The following is a 21,238-nucleotide window of genomic DNA, read 5'->3' on the forward strand; positions in this document are numbered from 1 at the left end:
GCATGAATATTTATATATATGAAGTTATTGGACTCTGCCTTTTGTTTCATCCATTCTCTCTCTCTCTCTCTCTCTCTCTCTCTCTCTCTCGCTTGCTCTGTGTGTGTGTGTGTGTGTGTGTGTGTGTGTGTGTGTGTGTGTGTGTGTGTGTGTTTAAATTTTCTCTTTCCTTCTCTTTCTCCCAGCCCCAAGGAGTTAAAAGAGTTCATAGTTTTCCTGCTGGCCAGAGAGAGTGCCAGCCCCAGTAAATTAAGCTTTTTTCACTCAGAGAAAAGTCTGCTGAGCTTCTCTAATCACTGGCTGCCTTTGGCAGCAACTCCTATAGGTATCTGAATCCACCCGGGTCAGCAGCTCTAAGCACTGACCCCCAATAGCTGCCTGCCTCAGTTTACCCACCACATGGATGCCAAAGACAAAGGCATTGGCATCCTAGTAAAGGAGACCCATCTCTTGTAGAGAAGGACCTTTTTCAGCAAGGGTGTGTGAGTAGCTGCTAGAACCCCTAACATTCTCAAGAGTCGAAGCCCAATTCAAATGACAATAAACATTTCTGCTTTCAATTGCCTAATATTGAAAGCAGGTATGTATCTGCAAAGGCATCAGATGAAAACCTGTACTATCTGCCAGATTCAGTAGAGAATGGGACCTAAATACCAGAGTACTGTCCCTTCAGGGTCCCCGGGGCTTCAAGCCCTAGCTAGCCTTGGGGCTTAGCAAACTTTCCGTCAAAGCCTATGGACTGCACTAATATTATAAGGACCAACAAGACCCTCAGACTGGATATATTGGACACTATGGCCAGCAAGCAGCTTATACAGGAACTATATGAAGCACCATAGGAGACTCCCAGAGCAATGAAATAAAAGACAGGCAAAAGTTCAAACTGGAGGGTCACCTTTAGATGAAGAGTAGTAACAGGACACTAAGAGGCAGTGTCTCCTTTCTTTTGTCAGTCTCTAGCAAAGCAACCTGAATATTATCAAGACAAGCATCCCTATAGAGAAAACAGCTTAATATGTATATAGAACCCAGAGATGATTCCTTGCTGATAGGGGTAGGAGAGCACATGGTAAGCTGCCTAAATCATCTCAGCAGACAAAAAGGACAGAGACACAGAGCCTTTCTCTCAGATCTAAGCTGATCTCCCCTACCCCACACCTGACATACGACTTTCCCTTCCACTCCCTGAAATTTTTTCTCTAAAAATACAAACTTGAAAGTATTACCAGGCTGAAATAGTTCAGTGGTTGAACACTTGTGCGTGTCTATGTGAAGCCTTGGTCCCATCCCTAGCACCAAAAGACAAAAACAAAACACACACACACACACACACACACACACACACACACACACAAATCAAAATGCTCTCACACATACATAAATATGCTTCAAGTATGTTCTTTCTCTTGTAAGATAATTCAGATGTAAGTGTGCATTACTGAGTGGAAGTAAAACCATATATAACATTTAAAATCATATTTTAAAGGGGAAAATAAGATTTTAGAACCTAAATGGGAAAATTGACTTCTAGCTTGAGTATTAACAGGTCTTTGGCCCATGCAATCACTTGTTTCTAATAGCTCCCTATAGCTTAATGAAAATAAAAGAACTCCAAGCGATCTACCTCACCCTAACACTTTTTTTCCTGAGTCAGTGATGCTTTGAAAATTCACAGGATAGCATGGATATAGCTCAGTGGCAGAGTGCTTGCCAGCATGTTCAAGCCCAAGGGCTCTAATCCCAATCCTACCAAACAAAGGAAAAACCTATATACAGAAGGGGAAGTGTGCTCATGCAAAGCATTAGAAAAACCCAGAAAACATTTTTAACTACCCTCCCTCCCATCCCAGATCAAAACATGTAAGCTCTACCTTCTCCTCTGTAATTGCCTTGTTGGTTTTTGAGGTCAAAGTATCATGTAGTTCAGACTAGTCTTGAACTTGATATGTATGCCTTAAACTCCTAGTTGTCCAGCCTCTGCCTTTCAAGTTGCTGGGATTAATGTGCTATCACATTCAACAATGTTGGTTTGTATCAGTGTGAAGAGGCTATGTCCACCTTTGACCTGAGTTTAAAGACAAAGCTTCAGAGGCCAGAGCTGCTGTGAGGTTGAAGGAGCACTCTGCTGGTCAACTACTAGGATTTAAGTAGAGCACATAGACCTGGTCCCTTTGGCTGGATGGCTAGGAGAGGAGAGAGGAGGGGAACCAGCAGGTGACCTCATCACTCTGCATGTGCATATCCACTGAGGGTCAGAAACCTTCATTCAGCCAGACTCCATTCTCTTGGGGTCTCCAGTCTCCACCAAACTGATGAACATGCAAATGAAAATGTGTAAATTCCATACAAGCATGTGAGCAGCACAAATCCAGTCTTACAGTTTTCAACTTTCACTGCAATGTGCTTTTTCTGAGAAGGCTCCCAAATTGTGTTCACTATCAGCTGAAAGGACAATAGTTGATTTGTACAATGAAAATTGGTACCATCAAGCAGCTGAAAGTGAAGCTCAAGAAGAGCTATCACAAGGCAGCACCTATCAACAAGGCTGCATGGGCAGGCTGCATACTGCTACCTTCTGAGTGGCTCCATTTGAGTCACCACCAGCTACTAGCAGACTGAGCTAAGTAAGACTGTCACAGGTACAGCAAACTATCACGAGGGTCCTTGGAGGCTAGGTTGCATGAGCATCTAAGACAAGTATCATCTAAAGATTGGACTAGTGTGGGAAAACTGTAATTAAGGTCAAAGTCTACCATGACTGGATAGCCTCTAAGCTTGGTGCAATATAGAGGTGCTTCATTGGCAGGGCTTCTCCTCTGATCCTCTTTGAGAAATTCTAAGCCCCTAGACATGCCTCTACCTGAGGAATGTCCTGTAGCTTAGTTTGATTACAGAATCAATTTCCTTTCCCGTTAATAACCTGTTCAGCTAGCATCTGAGATTCCTGAAATGCTTCTCCATGCTAATGAGGCACTTTGGTACTCAAATCTGAGTCCCCACAGCTGGCCTTGGTGTGATCATTCACCATATGTACTTACAGGGCTTCTGAATTCCATCCCACCCCCTGGCCCTTTGCCCTCATGGATCATCCAACTATCTATGAGGGTGGGAGAACCACAATATGGTACGGTCCATATCCCCAGCAGCACCTTCACCCAATTTATAAGTCAAACCTTTGCCTTTTTGCCTTCTTCCAAGACCGCAGTACCAATAACTTCAACCGGAGACTTATGAACCAATAGTGCCATTTATTTAACAAATTTATTAAACATCTGTTACATGCCACTCACCAGGCTAGACTCTCTGAATAAATCATAAAGAGTCTTCTTAAGAACAGACTACTGAGAAGTTTGGTAAAGTTACAATACTTGAGAAAAACTCTAAAACTGGGCACTTAGGGGGGAGGAGCCACTCTTATAGCTGCAAGGATAAATTGACAATTATCCAGAGTCCAGATTTGGGGGGTAATGACTCAGGATATCCTCTGGACAGTATTCAGGGAAAAAAGCACTCCAGGAGGACTGAACAGTAAATGCTAATATACTGAAGCATAAGAAATTGGACACTGGAGCTCCCATCCCCATTTGCAAAAGACCCTTCTTACTTGCGTGCCTTTGCCCCTTTGCCTCTCCCTTTCCTTAAAGCCATGCCTTCGGAGGATGAACAGGCTGGCTCGATGGTCCTGGCTCATCAGGAGTACTAGGACTAAGATTATCAGATGCACTTGGCAGGCTGGGCACTTCCTGTGGGTTAACCCTCGACGTTTCCCTCGTGGGCTTACTAGATGACATACATATGAACCTGTTCTTTCTCTTCCTTTTTCCTTTGTTGTGCCAGCAAATATGCAGCCCTTTTCTTCTTGGCTTCTTCGGCTGTAATTTCTTGCTCGGCTCCCCCTTGGCCTCAGAATCAGACTCCCCCTTGGGCTCCCCATGGCCTCGGATTCCGGCTCCCCCCTTGGGCTCAGATCGGGCTCCCCCCATGGCCTGAGATTTGGGCTCCCCATGGCCTGAGATTGGGCTCCCCATGGCCTGAGAATCGGGCTCCCCCTTGGGCTCAGATTCGGGCTCCCCCATGACCTGAGATTCGGGCTCCCCCTTGGGTTCAGATTCGGGCTCCCCCATGACCTGAGATTCGGGCTCCTCCTTGGGTTCAGATTTGGGCTCCCCCATGGCCTGAGATTCGGGCTCCCCCTTGGGTTCAGATTCGGGCTCCCCATGACCTGAGATTGGGCTCCCCATGGGTTCAGATTCGGGCTCCCCCATTTGGGCTCCCCCTTGGGATTCGGGCTCCCCCTTGGGTTCAGATTTGGGCTCCCCCTTGGGTTCAGATTCGGGCTCCCCCTTGGGTTCAGATTCGGGCTCCCCCTTGGGCTCAGATCAGATTTCCCCCTTGGGGGCTCCCCCTTGACATCAGATTTGGGCTCCCCCTTGACATCAGATTTGGGCTCCCCCTTGACATCAGATTTGGGCTCCCCCTTGGGCTCCGGCTCCCCTTCTGGCTCAGGCTCACTTGATGGTTGGTTGGAACTTCCACAAAGATCCCATATTTCACAGACATCACGAGGTGAAGTGGGATCAGAACCAATACATTCAACCCCCTCTTTTTCAAGTACTGGCATTTGGCACTCATCACTTTTCTGTTCAGTATCCCTCGAACCACCGGGGTTGCCATCATCATCATCAATAATAATTATTGGAAGCTTCTGACCTTTGGAACGATCAGTGTCAGAAGACTCATCTGAAATTCAAGAGACATCTATAAATACACTCCTATTCACTCTACATACAGACATCAGAAGGATATTGAGCACAAATTAAACTAAAAGTGGCTGAGTAATTGGACATTCTAAGTCACAGTTAAAAATCAATTTTCCCTCTATTTTGTATTTTACTGAGAGCAATTAACTGATACATTAGCAATGAAAATATTATGCCCACTTTGAAATAGCATTGTCTAAACAGCATGACCTTAGTTGTTCCTAAACACAAATCTGCTGCCTTGTAGTCATAGTAAAAAAAAAAAAGGCAATTGCTTCAATAAAGTGGTATTTCATGTATATCAAAAGTTAAAGTTCTCTAGCTTAGAAATTTATTTATTTAGTCATTTGTGGCCTGGCTAACCTTTTGGAACTCACTCCCTTATACAATAATATATGGAGGACATTAGTAGTTGGCACTGTTTAATTGTTAATCTCTCCCAAGCCCAATCTCCACCAAGCTAGAAAGAAGGTAGAGACTCTTACACTTTCCTCTTCCTTGTCATTCCCACCTATAAAGGATGGAAAAAGAGGAAGAGGAAGGAGCACAGCTCTAGATAGACAGAACTCTATCCAAAGTCAAAGGCAGCAGGAAGAGTAGTAACTGTGTTAGGAAAGAAACCAAGGTGTAGGGAACCTAGTCATATCAACATCCAGCACATGATGGAGAAAGAATGGTGGCACCAGCTATGTAAGCATAACAAACTTAAAGTTTGCAGAATCAGATTCTAAAACTGCCACATGTAATAAGGCTTCAGAGCTCAGTTGTTTCTCCAAACAGGGATGATACTTGCCTTCACTGCTTATTTCACAGATCTTAGCACTGTTTTCATCATGGGGATTGTCAGAGTCCGAGTCAATCACCACACAGCTAAGTAATAAGGGAGGGGGGGGACAAAAGAATATATGAACACAGTATTCTTCTCTTCAGGGCATTTTTCCATATTTTTTTTTACAACAAACAGGATCAACTTGTTAAGTTTTGGTTGTTTTCTACACCAACTCTGTACCCCTTCATTGGAATTACTCTATCTTTCAATCATTCATGATTTTCCATCTCTCTACACACCTTTACCCTCTTACAACCTTCCAAAAAGAGGCATCTGTCAGGTACTGAGAGTAAACTGGGTCTTGTCAGAGTGCCAGTACTCAAATCGTTTTGGTGGAAGCGAAAAACTCATCAGGAAGATTATCATTCTTCATCAACTTTGAGACACATTTTTGTATAAGAGTATAAAGCCACAGAGGAAAGGTTCTCACTCTGACCCCTTGGTCAACTTGACACAAACATATCACTGTTAAGCCATAACCTTCCCTTTCCTGTTCATCACCAAAATCACATATTAATAAACACTGTAATATAAACATTCCAAAATTTAAAAGTCCCAGTCTTTAAAATTCCAAACACTTAAAAAATTCAGTCTCTTTTCAACTATCTAGTCTCTTTTAAGATCCAAAGTCTTTGTAAGTTCCAAAATCTCTTTAAAAGTTCAAAATCTCGGGGTTGGGGATTTGGCTCAGTGGTAGAGCGCTTGCCTAGCAAGCGCAAGGCCCTGGGATCGGTCCCCAGCTCCGAAAAAAAGAAAAGAAAAAAAAAGTTCAAAATCTCTAAAATCTGTAAAATCAAAGTTGTATTAAGCACCTTCTTAGTTCAAGAAGAAACCAGTACACAGTCACAATCTGAATAAAGCAAAACCAAACTCCCAACTGTGCAAATAATTTGGTGTCTAATGTCTGGGATCAGTCATGATCTTCTAGGATCCTCCAAAGGGCCACTTCTCCAGCTCCACCCTCTGCAGCATGCCTAGCTTGTCTGGATGGATCTGCTTCAAGGCTGCTGCTATCTTGGTGGTTGTTCCATGACACTGGCATCTCCAGTGCTGGGGTCTCATGCTACAACTGGCTGAATTTTTACCAATAGCCTTCTCCTGGGTTCTCTTCAGGAAATTCTGCCCTGCTACACAGTGCCAAGCTTCAGCTGCCCTCCATAACTTCATAAAAAATACCAAGTGGGTGACTCAGACCAGGTTCTGCTGCCAGCACAAGATACAGTCTTGGCCACTTCTGAAGTACCACTTCTGTGTGCTAATTCTAAGAACACTTCCCAGAAGATTTCACCTCAAGGATGCTGATTTCTTCTTAATCACTGCTAATTTCTCAGTTCCAGCTAACCAGCATCAATTATCCTAGCATAACAAAGGCTTTACTTTAGTAAGTCTGATATCTTGTTCACCACCGCCAATTCAGCCCCACTAACCAGAACCACAGATTCTTAACTCAAAATATGCGAAAGCCCCAATACAGTCTTTAGGTGACTTCCAATCTTCCCTCTGTAACTTCACAAACAAAGTCTCTATCTGCATTTCTCCCAACATTTATTTTCCAAGCTCACACAGAACAGAGTTCACCAAGCTTTAAACACTCAATCGACTTTCTAAAATCCCCCAAAGTTCCAAACTCTTTTCAAAATCCTCCCCAAAATGACATGGTCAGATCTGTCATAGCAATGATCTACTCCTGGTGCCAATTTGTCTTATTTAGGGTTACTATTGCTGTGATGAAACACTATAACCAAAAGCAATTTGGGGATGAAAGAATTTATTTGGCTTATCCTTCCACATCACTGTTCATCACTGAAGGAAGCAAAAATAGAAAAAGGTGCAAGAAACTGTAAGGCAGGAGCTGATACAGAGATCATGGAGTAGCTTGTTCCTCATGGCTTGCTTAGCCTGCTTTCTTATAGGGACTCAGGACTACCAGCCCAGGGGATGGCACCATCCACAGGTGGTGGGTCCTCCCACATCAATTCCTAAATAAGAAAAATCTACAAGCTTGCATACAGCCTGATCTTATGGAGACATTTTCTCAATTGAGATTCCTTCCTCTCAAATGACTCAAGCCTGTGTCAAGTTGGCATAAAATTAGCCAGCACATACTCTTTAGCCCAAGAAATACTGGAACTCTCAGAAATTCTGCCTCAGCCTTCCAAGGTCTAGGTTTAAAGGTATGAACATCCTGTATGATATACTTTTAAAAATTATCATTGTGGGGAGAGGTGTGGAGTATGTGTAGGTATACAAGCACCACAGCACACATGTGAAAGGAATGCAAGTGCCACAGAACACATTTGAAAGTTACAGAATAACTTCATGAAGTTAATTCTCTCCTTTCACCTTTACATGGATTCTGGGGATCAAACTCAAGTTATCAGGCGTATATGGCAAGTACCTTAACCCAGTGATCTATCTCCTAGACATGAAATATTTTTATGATCGAAGAAAATCATTACAAATACTTAAAAATATTGTTCTGTATCCACTATAGATACCAAGCCAAATTGACTTCTACCATGTATGTTCTCTTTTAAACTGCCATGTCAATAAACCTTTGCTATCCTACTTACTACTCTATCCTTACACAAACAAACAAACAGAAGAGTCTGACTTCTATGGGCTGGAAAGATGACTCAGCAATTAAGAACACTTGCTGTTCTTTTTTAAAAATTTTTATCATTTTTAATTATTTATTTCATGTATATAGGTGTTTTGCCTACATGTATGTGTATGCACTATGTGCATGCAAAGTGTTTAGAGTCCAGAAGAGGGAATCATATCCTCTGTAACTGGAGTTATAGATAGTTGTGAGCCACCATGTGGATGCTGGGAATCAAATCTTGGTCCTCTGGAAGATCAGCCAGTGCTATTAACCAGCAATCTCTCCAGCTCCACACTTGCTCCTCTTGCAGAGGACCCTAGTTTGGTTCTCAGCACCCACATGGTAGCTTATAATTGGTTATAACTCTGGTTCCAGGGGGTCCAACACCTCTTCTAGACTTCATGGGTACTAGGCACACATACATAAAAGTAGGTAAATGCTTATATACATAAAGATAACTATTTTTTAAGTCTTCTTGGTGGGCATGATGGCATATGCCTTTAATTCCAGAACTCAAAAAGGCAGAAGTTAGGTGATCTCTGCTAGTTTAAAGCCAGCCTTGTCTACATGAGTTATGGGACAGCCAGGACTATATAGAGAGTCTGTATCAAAAGAAAGCTTCTCTTAATTTTTAGCACATGATCATATTTTGGTTCTGACCCCACTTTTATCCATTCCTCACTTGCTTTTTCTACAACCTACTGGACCAGATTACTAAAACTCTAAATGCTAAGCTAAGCACCTTAATTTTCTTACAGTGAGCTATTTGAATTGGGCACCAATATAATCACAGTACACTCATGAGATCACCTGGAGGCAGGATCACAGAAGAAAATATCAGGGAAAATGCCTACTTTTTTTGACTGATAGAGACTGGAAAATCATGGTTCAAAGACATTTTGAAAAACTAATTAGCTGAGCATGATGGTATATACCTATAAGAAGCAGATGCTACAAGTTCAAATGCAACCTTATCTACATTGTGAGTTCCAGATCAGTCATGGTTACACAGAAGGTCTCAGGCTCAAAAAGCCAAAAACTAGCCAAGCATGGTAGTACAGACCTTTAATCCCAGCAATCAGGAAGCAGATCTCTATTAGAATCCAGACTGGTCTACAGAATGGTCCAAGGACAGCCAGGGCTACATAGTGAGACTGTCTCAAAAAAGCCAAAAACTAAAAAAAAAAGGTCAAGTTTCAACAATTCTCCCACTTACCTGGCCTTTCTCTGCCTTGGCAATTCAGGCATGTCTAAATCAAAAAGAGAAAAAGCATTAAGAAGCATGATAAAATCTAGTAACTCGTGCCTTTTACTCCTGATAATGAGTTTATAAATTAGTGCTAGTAAAATTTACATTTCCCTAAGACTGGGGACATAAGTCAGTGATAGAGTACTTACTTAGCACACCTTAGACTCTATGTCCAGCAATAAAAAAACAAAGAGAGAGAGGGAAATAGAAGAGACAGAAGAATTTATATTTCCCACGAAAGACAGACAGGAAATAAAAGAAGACTCAGGAACCAAAAAGAAGTAAACAACACATAATCAAAACATGAAGATATTCCTGCTGTTGAAAGAAGGGAACTAAACTTTAACAATCCAGAGAGAACACCAGAGAGAACAAACCTAGAACCAAGTCAAGTGCCCAAATCTCATTTATCTTTACAAAGACATTTAACATGCACATTACTGTTGAAAGAGGGTTCTACTCACATTCTTCACTGCTGCTGCTTGTATCCATGTTAAGAATATAACTGTGGGGAAAAAAAGATTTTTTAAAATGACGACTACCAACAACATAGGACATAAAGTATCAATGCTGGGAACAACCAGTTTCTGAAATGCAAGACCAGATGTTTTAAGCCCTACATGTGTTCAGGTTGGTCTCAATAGCAAAACCTTACCCCCCAAACCAAAATAAAGATAATGTCTTAGATTAGATCCAGGGCTGGCTTTAAACCCTCATATAACAGAAGATGACCTTGAAGTTTTTATACCCCTGCCTCCCCCTCTTAAAGACTTGGATTACAGTAGTGCGCCTGCCAAGCACAGCTTTAATGCAATGCTGATGACTGAACCTAGAGTTTGATGCAGAGTAGGCAGATACTCTACCAACTGAGCTACATCCTAGCCCCTATAATGTATTCTTTTAAAATACAAGCTGAGTGTGGTGATGAATGCTGTAATCTCAGAACTTGGAAGTCTGATACAAGAGGATCCCTAAGAGTTTGGGCCCAGCATAAACTATATAATGAGACTCTGGTCCAGCCTGTGTGAGACAGAGAAGACTGACTCTCCAAAAAAAAAAAAAATCCCCCATTTACTTTCTTTGTAGATTAAGAAAAATGGTCTATTATAATAAATAATGTAAAACTCACCCATCTTTAATTTTTTTAAGACAAGGTTTCATACTGTAGCTCAAGCTGACCTGGAAGTCTCTGTATAAATCAGACTGGCTTCAAATATTTAACAAGCTTCCTGTCAACTTAGCCTTCCCAGCCACCAACCTGTTTCCTTTAAGTTTTAGATTTTTTTTGGTTATTTGTTGTTTTAAGTATATTTTATTTTTATGTGTGTTTTGGGCCCAATGAAGTCAGAAGAGGTCATCAAATCCTCTGGGTCTGGATTTCAGGATGGCTGTGAGCCACCATGTGGGTACTGTGAACTGAACCCAGGTCCCCTGCAAAAGCAGTACCAGCCCCTAAGGAACATTTTTTCGTTGTTTTCAAGACAGGGTCTGCCTGCCTCTGCCTTCTGAGTACTGGGATTAAAGGTATGTGCCACTGCTGCTAGGCAATAAGATGTGTATGTATATATTCACACACATGTGCACACACAAATACAGTCTGATTGCTGAGGTCATTTGAACCAGGAGTTGGAGACATATCTGGATAACCTAGTGTGAGATTCTATATTTAAAAAAATAGCTGGGGTTAGTGAGATTGATGGCTCAAAGCTAAAGGCAACATAAGTCTAAAGCTCAGAATACATGTAAAGGTAGGAAAGCACCAACTCTACAGAATTTATCCCCTGAGCTCCACATGCAAGTACACACACAACACTAAATGAAAATAATTTTGTTTTTCAAGCCAGGGTTTTTCTGTGGCTGTCCTGGAACTTCCTCTATAGACCAGGTTGATCTCAAACTTGGGAGATTTATCTGCCTCTGCCTCCAGAGTGCTGGGACTAAAGATGTGCACCACCACTGCTCAGAGAGAATTTACAGTAGGGTCTCCTTATATATTCCAGTCTGACCTAGAATTTTTATTTGTAGACCAGGCTGGCTCTAACTCAGAAAAATCTAACTGCCTATGCTTTAGAGGTGCTGGGATTAAGGTATATACCAGTACCTAAATTTTTAAAAAAAAAAAAAAAAAGAAAGAAAAAAGCTTAAAGCTGAGCTGTAAGTACACCAATAACCCTGGCACATGAGGGGTCAGGTGGGGCAGGTTTAAATTGCCGACAAGTTCCAAGCTAGTCTGAACTACATTTCTAGTCCTTGTCTCAAAAAAAGTAAGAGTAAAAACTGGGCTGCCAAACATTCAGTAGTGCATGTATGAAACTTCAGCACTTGGAAGGACATGACAGGTGGATCTCTGGGAGTTTGAGGCCAGACTGGTCTACAGAACAAATTCCAGGCAGGAAGGGCTACAGGAAACCCTGTTTCAAACAAACAATAAAACTACACATTAAAAATCTTAAGTCAGGTTTGGTGGTGTACTGCTTCAATCCCAACATTTAGGAGGCAGATAGATCTCTGTAAAGTGAAGGCTAGCCTGCCTGGTCAGTTCTAAAAGGCCAGAGCTCTGTTAAGAGACCTTGTCTCAAAACAAAAAAAAAAAAAAAAAAACCAAAACAAAACAAAACAAAACAAAAAAAAAACCAATAAAGTCAGGCAGTGATGCATATACACTTATACACTTAATCCCAGCACTGGAGAAGTAGAGATAGGTGGATTGCTGAGTTTGAGACCAAGGTTACACAGGAAAAACCCAAAAGCCTTGAAAAGCCAAAAAAAATTAAACAAACAAACAAACAAGCAAATCAGAAGGCATAGGCAGGCCAATCTGAGTTCGAAACCAGCCTGGTCTACAGAATGAGTTCTAAAATGGCATAAATGCACACACAGGGAAACCCTATCTCGAGAAGATTTATTTTAAAAAAGCCAAAAGCATATCCTTAATCCACTTCAATTGCCACATTGATGAGGAGTAAAGGAGAAGATAGACCTCAATTTAACCAACAGTTTTATTTCAACATGAGTAGTCTTTAATCAGCAATTGCTCAACCCTATTCTCCTGAAGTGGCTTTTTGGCATTCCACCCACAGCAGAAGTCATATCTGCAGCCGAATTCTATCTAGCTGTGGCTCAGGCTGGCCGGCTTGAGGCAGGGGTGGGGCATCATCTTTCTAGTCCTCACTCTACTCTGGCCTAGTCACACAAGAGGGAGCTACATGGGGCCTTAGGACAAGAGGAAGCAGGACTCCCTAGCCCCTCCCACAAGAGTGAGCTACAACCCTTCCCACAATGCAACGGCCACTCTGTCTCCTCAGCTTCTGATTGGCTGTGCAGACCTCAGTCTTCTCCAACATTCCACTGAGATCCTGCGTCCCCCCCCCCACCAGCTGCCGCTGTTTTCTGGAACTTTCTAGAAATAAAACTGGTGTCTTGCCCTCCTCACCTCTGGAAACTTCCACCAATCAGGCTTCAACCGCTCCTCCTGCTAGGCCACTAACTATTACAATGTCTATGGTCATCCTAACCCTTTCTTTCCCTTACCTAAACCTCACCTTATCAGGTAGTCCCCACCACACCCCCAAACATAGCAACATTCCTCCCTCTTGGGACATCTTCACGAAGCTGTGGCCTCCCAACTACATATGGGCTGGGCTGCACCATTCTCCCATAGCATGCAAAGACTAAGCACAAGGCCAGCCCCAAGCCGACATTGTCCCTGTCCCATACTCTACCTCCTCCTTCTACTCCACCCGTCCACTATGCCACCAATTTTGGACCGGAACTGCCTGAAAATGCTAGTCACTAGCTTTACTGTTCAGAGCTGCCACATGACCTTCTTGCAACAGTCACCCAAGTCCCGACCCTGAACCCCTTTCTTTATGACCTCAAGACTTTCTCAAAACCACCCCAACTTGGCTTTCTACCATCATAGTCCGTGTCCCGCCCCCAACCTGCCTCTGCCTTCTCTGTCTCTCAGGTTGTCCCACCTCGGCCATCGCCCGCATCCCGCCACTATCCTGCCTCGGCCTACTCCATAGTCCGAGACCCGTCCCCCACCCCCGCCTTCCCCGTCGCCCGCATCTCCCCCACCCCTAGGCCTTCCCCCTCCGCCCTCATCCTGCCCCCTCTAAGCCCACGTCCCGTCCCACCCCCCCACCCTGACCCTCCCCTGTCGCCCACGTCCCGCCACAACCCTGCCTCGGCCTTCCTCGATGCCTGAGTCCCGCCCCTGTCGGCCTTCCCTTCGCCCAAATCCTCCACGACCCTGCGTTGGCCTACACTGTCACCCGCGTCATGTCTCTCCCGCTCCCCCGCCCCTCCCCGTCGCCTACATCCTGCTACAACCCTGCCTCGGCCTTCCCCGTTGCCTGCTTCCCGCCCCTGTTGGCCTTCCCCTTCGCCCACGTCCCTCCACGACCCTGCCTCAGCCTACTCCATCGCCCGCGTCCCGCCCCTGTCCCCTTCCCCCCTCCCCCCACGTCCCTCCGCGACCCTGCCTCGGCCTACACCGTCGCCCGCGTCTCGCCCCTTCCGCCTCCCCCCTCGCCCACGTCCCTCCGCGACCCTGCCTCGGCCTACACCGTCACCCGCGTCTTGCCCATATCCTGCCTCAGCCTACTCCTGCCTCAGCCTACTCCGTCGCCCGCGTCTCGCCCCTTCCGCCTTCCCCCTCGCCCACGTCCCTCCGCGACCCTGCCTCGGCCTACACGTCACCAGCGTCTTGCCCCGTCCGCCTTCCCCACCCTCGCGCCCGTCCTCCGCGACCCTGCCTCGGCCTACACCGTCGCCCGCGTCTCGCCCCTTCCGCCTTCCCCCTCGCCCACGACCCTCCGCGACCCTGCCTCGGCCTACACCGTCGCCCGCGTCTCGCCCTTCCGCCTTCCCCCTAAACCCCACGTCCCTCGCGACCCTGCCTCGGCCTACACCGTCACCGGCGTCTTGCCCTTATCCTGCCTCAGCCTACTCCGTCGCCCGCGTCTACGCCCCTTCCCCTTCCCCCTCGCCCGTCCCTCCGCGACCCTGCCTCGGCCTACACGTCGCCAGCGTCTCGCCCTTCCGCCTTCCCCTCGCCCCACGTCCCTCCGCGACCCTGCCTCGGCCTACACCGTCACCCGCGTCTTGCCCATATCCTGCCTCAGCCTACTCCGTCGCCCGCGTCTCGCCCCTTCCGCCTTCCCCCTCGCCCACGTCCCTCCGCGACCCTGCCTCGGCCTACACCGTCACCCGCGTCTTGCCCATATCCTGCCTCAGCCTACTCCGTCGCCCGCGTCTCGCCCCGTCCGCCTTCCCCCTCGCCCACGTCCCTCCGCGACCCTGCCTCGGCCTTCCTCGCTGCCTGCGTCCCGCCCCCTGTCGGCCTTGCCCGTCGCCCACGCCCTGCCACTATCCTGCCTCAGCCTACACCGTCGCCCGTTTCCCTTTCCCGCCACTATCCTGCCTCAGCCTACTCTGTCGCCCGTTTCCCGCCACTATCCTGCCTCAGCCTACTCTGTCGCCCGTTTCCCGCCACTATCCTGCCTCAGCCTACTCTGTCGCCCGTTTCCCGCCACTATCCTGCCTCAGCCTACTCTGTCGCCCGTTCCCGCCACTATCCTGCCTCAGCCTACACCGTCGCCCGTTTCCCGCCACTATCCTGCCTCAGCCTATTCTGTCGCCCGCGTCCCGCCCCCTGTCGGCCTTGCCCGTCGCCCACCTCCCGCCACAACTCTGCCTCAGCCTACGCCAGTCGCCTGTTTCCCGCCACTATCCTACCTCAGCTTACTCAGTCGCCCGCGTCCCGCCCCCTCCTCGGCCTACACCTTCGCCTGTTTTCCGCCACTATCCTGCCTCGGCCTATACCTTCGCCCGTGTCCACCTTTGCCCGCGTCCCACCCCCTTTTCGGCCTTCCCCGTCGTCCGCGTCCCGCCCCTTGTCTGCCTTCTCAGTCGCCTGCATCCCTCCACTGGCCTTCTAGGTCGTCTGTGTCCCACCGCTGCCCCCTTTCTCACGCCCTTCTCAAGACCAGCCGTCTAACAATCGGCCATCGGCCATATTTCGCCCCGACACGCCACATCCTCACAACCATCTTGAGACTTTCTCAAGACCACCCCACTCTGGTTTTTAATGGTTGTCCACCCCGCACCCGTTCCTCAGAAACTTCTCAAGACCTTCGGGTCAAACCCAAGGCCTCAGCTACACTCCCGGCCCCACTCGGCACTTTTTTTTCTGTGGAAGAAAACGGTCCTCAAGACCACCCCACCCCGGTTTTTAATGGTTGTCCACCCCGCACCCGTTCCTCAGAAACTTCTCAAGACCTTCGGGTCAAACCCAAGGCCTCAGCTACACTCCCGGCCCCACTCGGCACTTTTTTTTCTGTGGAAGAAAACGGTCTCGCTGGGCATCAGTCCTAAGGTTGCCAAGTTCCTACACAGAACCGAAGGCCCACTGTAGTGGTGTTTTTCATTAAAGCCACTACACTAAAATGAGACCAGTGCCCACCTTAGCCCACCATTTGCGTACCTGATTTCCCGTGTCCGACGACAGCTCCCAACCAACGGCTCGGCTCCCCGAGCGTTATGAAACGGGCGCGCGCGGAGCAGCGCCTTTTATAGGGCAGTGCCCCCGGGGGAACATGGGAACTGACGTATTCCCGCCTTTTCTGCCCCCACCTATTACGCATCATCATAAAGCAAATTTGAATTCTAGAACTATGAATTTCTGATACCAGCTCCAGTGCTTCCTGTACGAGGTATCACTGCTCATCACCCAAGTGCGCCATTTGAATATAGAGCTGTAACTTAAGCCCGAACCAGCAGCTAACGGCTAAAAGGTCTCGAACAATCCACGCGCCCATTTTGTTTTTGAGATCTGGTCTATGTAGGCCAGAGTGGCCAGGAACTCACCGTAATCCTGTCTTTGCCTTTGAAGGCATGGGATTACAAATGTGCAGCCACTATGTCCAGTTTCTAGCAACTTTCTAGTAACTGAAAAATACCAAATTGCATTTTTTTTTCATTTTCTTTTTTGTTTATTCCTTTGAGACAGAGTTTTTCTGTGTAGCCCTGGCTGTCCTGAAACTGGCTTTAGAGCAGGCTGGCCTTGAACTTAGAGATCCGCCTGCCTCTGCCTCTGCCTCTGCCTCCCAAGTGCCAGGATTAAAGGTATGCGACACCGAGCCAGGTTTAAATGTTTAAAAAGTTCGTCTATCTTGTCTTCCAACTACCCTGAACACTTGCAGAAAAAGACTATTTAGACCGGTAGATAAGAGAAAAGAGGACTAGCCAAAAACCATTCAGCAACACGGAACTGTGGTGCTGGCATCAAGAACTGTTGTCAGACCCTGGAGAAAAAAAAATTGGTTAAACTTCCCAGTGCCCATTCCAAACACATGAAAAAGCCGGTGCTTTTTACACTGTTCCTTCCTCTGGCAGACACCTATATACCTCACGATTTGTTTGGCCATACAATACAAAAGAAACATCCTATGGATTTGCTTTTAGTTGCTAGACATTGCTCTAGGTGTTCTGTGTGGCTTAAAACTGGGGGTTAGGCATGGTGGTGCAGACCTTTAAAACTTTTTTTTTTTGATTCTTTTATTCGGAGCTGGGGACCGAACCCAGGGCCTTGCGCTTCCTAGGCAAGCGCTCTACCACTGAGCTAAATCCCCAACCCCTAAAACTTTTAATCCCAGGATTTGGGGAGTAGAGGGAGGCAGACTCTACTGAATCTACATAAGAGTTCCAGAATAGCCATAGTGAAACCTGTCTTGTAAAAAAAAAAAAAAAAGTATGTGAGGGGCTGGAGAGATGCTTGGTTCCATGGTTAAGAGAAATTGTTCTTACAGAGGTTTCCTGGGTTCAGGACCCTAGAGTTTGGAATGGGCACTGGGAAGTTTAAACAAATTTTTTTTCTCCAGGGTCTGAACCCAGGTTCAATTCCCAGTACCCATACAGTGTCTCACAACCACCCATAACTCCAGTTCTAGGTAATCTAGTGCCCTCTGCTGACATACTCAGGCACCAGGCACACACGATACACAGACACACATGCAAGCAAAACCACATTCATATAAAATAAATCTAAAAATAAAGTCTAAATAACCTAATAAATCTAAAAATAAAAATATTAAACTCTTTTTTAAAAAAAGTACTTGAGCCCAGCACAAAGGGCACTAGCATGCCAGCCTAGTCCCAGCTACTTAGGAAGCTAAGGCCAAAGTATCCCTTGAGCCTGGGAGTCCAGGGGCCCAGGAGCCCAGCTGAACAAAAGTTTTGTTTCTAAACAATTAAAAACTCAGGGTTGGGGCCAGGGAAGATAGTTCAGGAAATAAAATGCTCATTGAGCAAGCATGAACATAGAAATTTAGACCCCAAGCCCACATACCTCTTTAATCTGTGTTTGACTCACTCTCTTTAAGGGGCTGGCTACTGGGAGTTTGACCATGTCCCAGTGACTATATTATAGGCAACACAAACTGGACTTGTTTTTTTCTTTTTGTAGGGGAAGTCACAAAAGCAGGGAAGCAGAACTGGGAAGACTGAGAAGTATGACTAGGATTCATGATGGAAAATTCCAAAATAATAAAAATTTTACACACACACAGGGTAATAGTATATACCTATACTTCCCAGCACTTGAAATGTGGAGGGAGTTAAGACAAATCTGAACAATGTTGGAAAAACTGAATAGAAAACTAATAAAAGTTAAGATTCAAATAAACTCTTGAACAGTTCAATCAGGTATGGTGGCACATACCTGTAATTCCAGGTCTCAGAAGGTTAAGTTTGAAGCCAGCCAGGGCTATACAGTGAGACCCTGTCAAAACCAACCAACCAACCAACCAACCAACCAACAACCCAAAACCAAAACAACCCAAAAACAAACAGTAGGACACGGTGGCAGAGGCTTGTGATCTCTTTAACATCATAGGAGGATCTGAAGCTCAAGGTCAACTATGGCTATATGGAATCCTGTTTAAAATCAACACACAAAAAAGGTAAATTACAGGCAGTTTGAAGGTTATAGAAATGTATTTTAATCTGTCGGGCAGTTCTTTGAATGCAGGAGCCGAATGAGACAGATGATGCACTTTTGACAATGAGGGTCAAATATAGGTTCCAATGGCTACCTGACTTCACCCCATACCACTGTCTAACTAGTGATGAAGTCAACCTCTCCTCCCACACCATCTCTGTTGCTTAAGACAGGGTTTCACTCTTTAGCCTGGGATGTCCTTGAACCTCCGTAATCCTCCTGTCTCACCTCCCGTGCTGGGCTTATAGTTATAAGTCAGAACACACAGATCCCAAAACTATTAATCATTGTGTCTCATGGCTCCCAGATTCCAACAAGCACAAATCCAAGTTAGGGCTTTGGGGCACAATAAAGTCAGTAAGGAAAACAGCTGAAAGTTTACTTGAAACAACCATTTCCCAATTTTGTTTTGTTTTCAAGATAAGTTTTTCTGTGTAACAGTTCTGGTTGTCCTGGAACTTACTTCGTAGACAAGGCTGGCCTCGAACTCACAAAGATCAACCTGCTTCTGGAGTACTTGGATTAAAAGGCATGTACTATGCATGGGTTTGTTTTTTGTTTTTCAAGCCAGGCTTTGTATAGTCTTGGTCTTGTATACTTTTATATGTCCTAGAACTAGCTCTTCAGACCAGGCTGGCCACCACCTGCTTCTTCCTCCCAAGTGCTGGGATTAAAGGCATATGCCACCCTACCCCTATTTCCCTTTTTTTTAAAAAAAAAAAAATATGTGTATGAGTTTTACCTGCATGTGTATAGATGCACATTAATTTTATAAGTACTTTACCTGTGTGTATACCTGTTCACCAAATGCATACCCAAGGAAGCCAAAAGAGAGTGTCAGATCTCCTGGATTTGGAATTACAGTTTGCAAAGTAGATGTTGGGAATTGAACCTGGGGCCTCCGGAAGTACACCCAGTGCTCTCAATTGCTAAGCAATCTGTCCAGCTCCAATGTTTTCCCTTTATGTCTGTGAAAAAACTAGAAGCCAAACTTGTGGCTGAGATTGTACACAATAGAGGGAAAATAGTTCTGTCTGTAAATACCTAAAAAAGACTAGTCCATATAAAGAATGAGACTATAAGGCTTAAGTTATAGCTAATATCAATGTGCTTGCTTGGTCTGCGTAATCCTCAGAATGGAAGGTGAACAACAACCCACAAAACCCTATACAGGTATTTGGGGCTCTGTGGTCATCTCCAATGTTCCCCATCAGAAAGAAAACAATGTTAATTCCTAATATCAACTTAAAATAAGGAAACATTTCTTTGTACTGTTTTGAGCTATTTAAGCATAGGTTTCATCAGTAATACTCAATATAATGAGACAAAATACACCAAACCATGTTAAGGGGAAATCATCCATTTATTGTTTAAGATCGCAAGACAACATCTGAATTTCTGAAGCACAATTTTAAATGCTTTACTTTTTCAATAAAGCAGGTATAATAGAAAAAAAAAAAACAAATCAGTTTCCAGTAATATCTATTACCTATTCAAATTAAGTCTTCCACAGACAGGTTACCTGGAAATAAAAGCCTGTTACAATAAGCAAAGCTTTAACCAGAAAAAAAGCCATTCCTATAGGAGGAATGATGTGCTGTGTAAATGGCCACAGATCTCAGCCTTAGCGGCACTGGAAGTCTATTATCCAATCCGCATTGAGTAGTTCAGTGAATTTTTGAAAATCAGTTTACCTGTAACCATCTTGGCAATCTTTAACTGATATTTATTCAGTTAAAAAATAAATTAAGAAATCTCTTTAACTGATGTTCCTTGATTTACATTACTAAAGGTACGAGTTCATCACAATGCAATTCTGCTATCAGAATTACATGAGACTCCTTGCTTAGGTTTTAATTAGCAGTAAGGATCACAAATTCAAGTTCTTAATTATCAATAATTTGTCAGCTAAGGTACATTCAGGCAAGAGCTGCAACTACAGAATAGGTGCACTGCCTAGGTGCTTTGAAAGGACATAATCTACAGCACTACTAACAGACAAAACTGATCTGTGACTAGAGAGTATAAGTGCAGTAGAGCAGTACAAACATATTCATATGTTTAAGCCTCAAGCCCTCCACCCTTTACTGAAATGCAACTGCTTTTTACCATCAAGAATTCAAGCTCCACGAGGGCCAATGTCTAATTTGTAGTCTAAACCAAGTGGTGTTACAAATTCACTGCTACCAAGGCTGAATCCATAGATTTTGGAACTAAGTCCGGACAACACATCCTAACACAGTCTAAAAATAACTGCCTGGATAGAGAGATGGTTCTTCAGAGCTTTCACTTCTAAATCTGTCAATGAAAATTATTTAATGTACTGGAGATAACTGTAACTTACTAATCAAATATTCGAATACTTATATACTTACCTGGGATTTCATTTCTGCTGAAAGAAATAGGAAGAACAGGACTCACTTTAAAAAAAAAAACAAACTTTAGAAAAGAAGGTAAAAAATCTTATCACACTATCACTTTTGGAAGCTTGCATAGGAGGGGCAGTCAAGGGCTGAAACACTGGTGAAATAGGTAAAAATTAGGCAAAAAAATAATCTACATTATTATCAGTAACAGTACCACAACTGTGACCTTCATGATTAATATTCACTCCTAAGAATTTTCATTTGGCACCAGATGGCGTGTTTAAGAGAAACACTCTGGGATGTCTGAAAGCAGACTTGGTTTTGTTAGCAGTCACAGGAGAATTTAAATGGAGGCTGGGGGCGGGGTGTGGAAAACAGGCTGAAAAATGTTAAGTCATCATCTACACAAAGCACTGACAGTGCCA

The 21,238-nt window shown here is 44.8% G+C and overlaps 1 protein-coding gene and 1 pseudogene across 1 annotated transcript; one reads left to right on the forward strand and one right to left on the reverse strand.

Annotated features, from left to right (window-relative positions):
• Window positions 1–3,638: 3,638 nt before the first annotated feature.
• LOC116887925 lies at window positions 3,639–13,429 on the reverse strand (annotated as a pseudogene).
• Window positions 13,430–13,727: 298 nt separating this feature from the next.
• Window positions 13,728–15,824, forward strand: LOC116887926 (proline-rich protein 36-like). Its single transcript, XM_032889390.1, has one exon. It carries the CDS (start codon window positions 13,728–13,730, stop codon window positions 15,822–15,824), a length of 2,097 nt encoding a protein of 698 aa, XP_032745281.1.
• Window positions 15,825–21,238: the final 5,414 nt, after the last annotated feature.

The sequence above is a fragment of the Rattus rattus genome, chromosome X (genome assembly GCF_011064425.1).
Source record: "Rattus rattus isolate New Zealand chromosome X, Rrattus_CSIRO_v1, whole genome shotgun sequence".
Lineage (NCBI taxonomy): Eukaryota > Metazoa > Chordata > Mammalia > Rodentia > Muridae > Rattus > Rattus rattus.

What these genes read in the sequence shown, in the direction of transcription:
- LOC116887926 (XM_032889390.1), top strand. Translation starts at nt 13,728, where the DNA reads ATGTCTCTCCCGCTCCCCCGCCCCTCCCCGTCGCCTACATCCTGCTAC.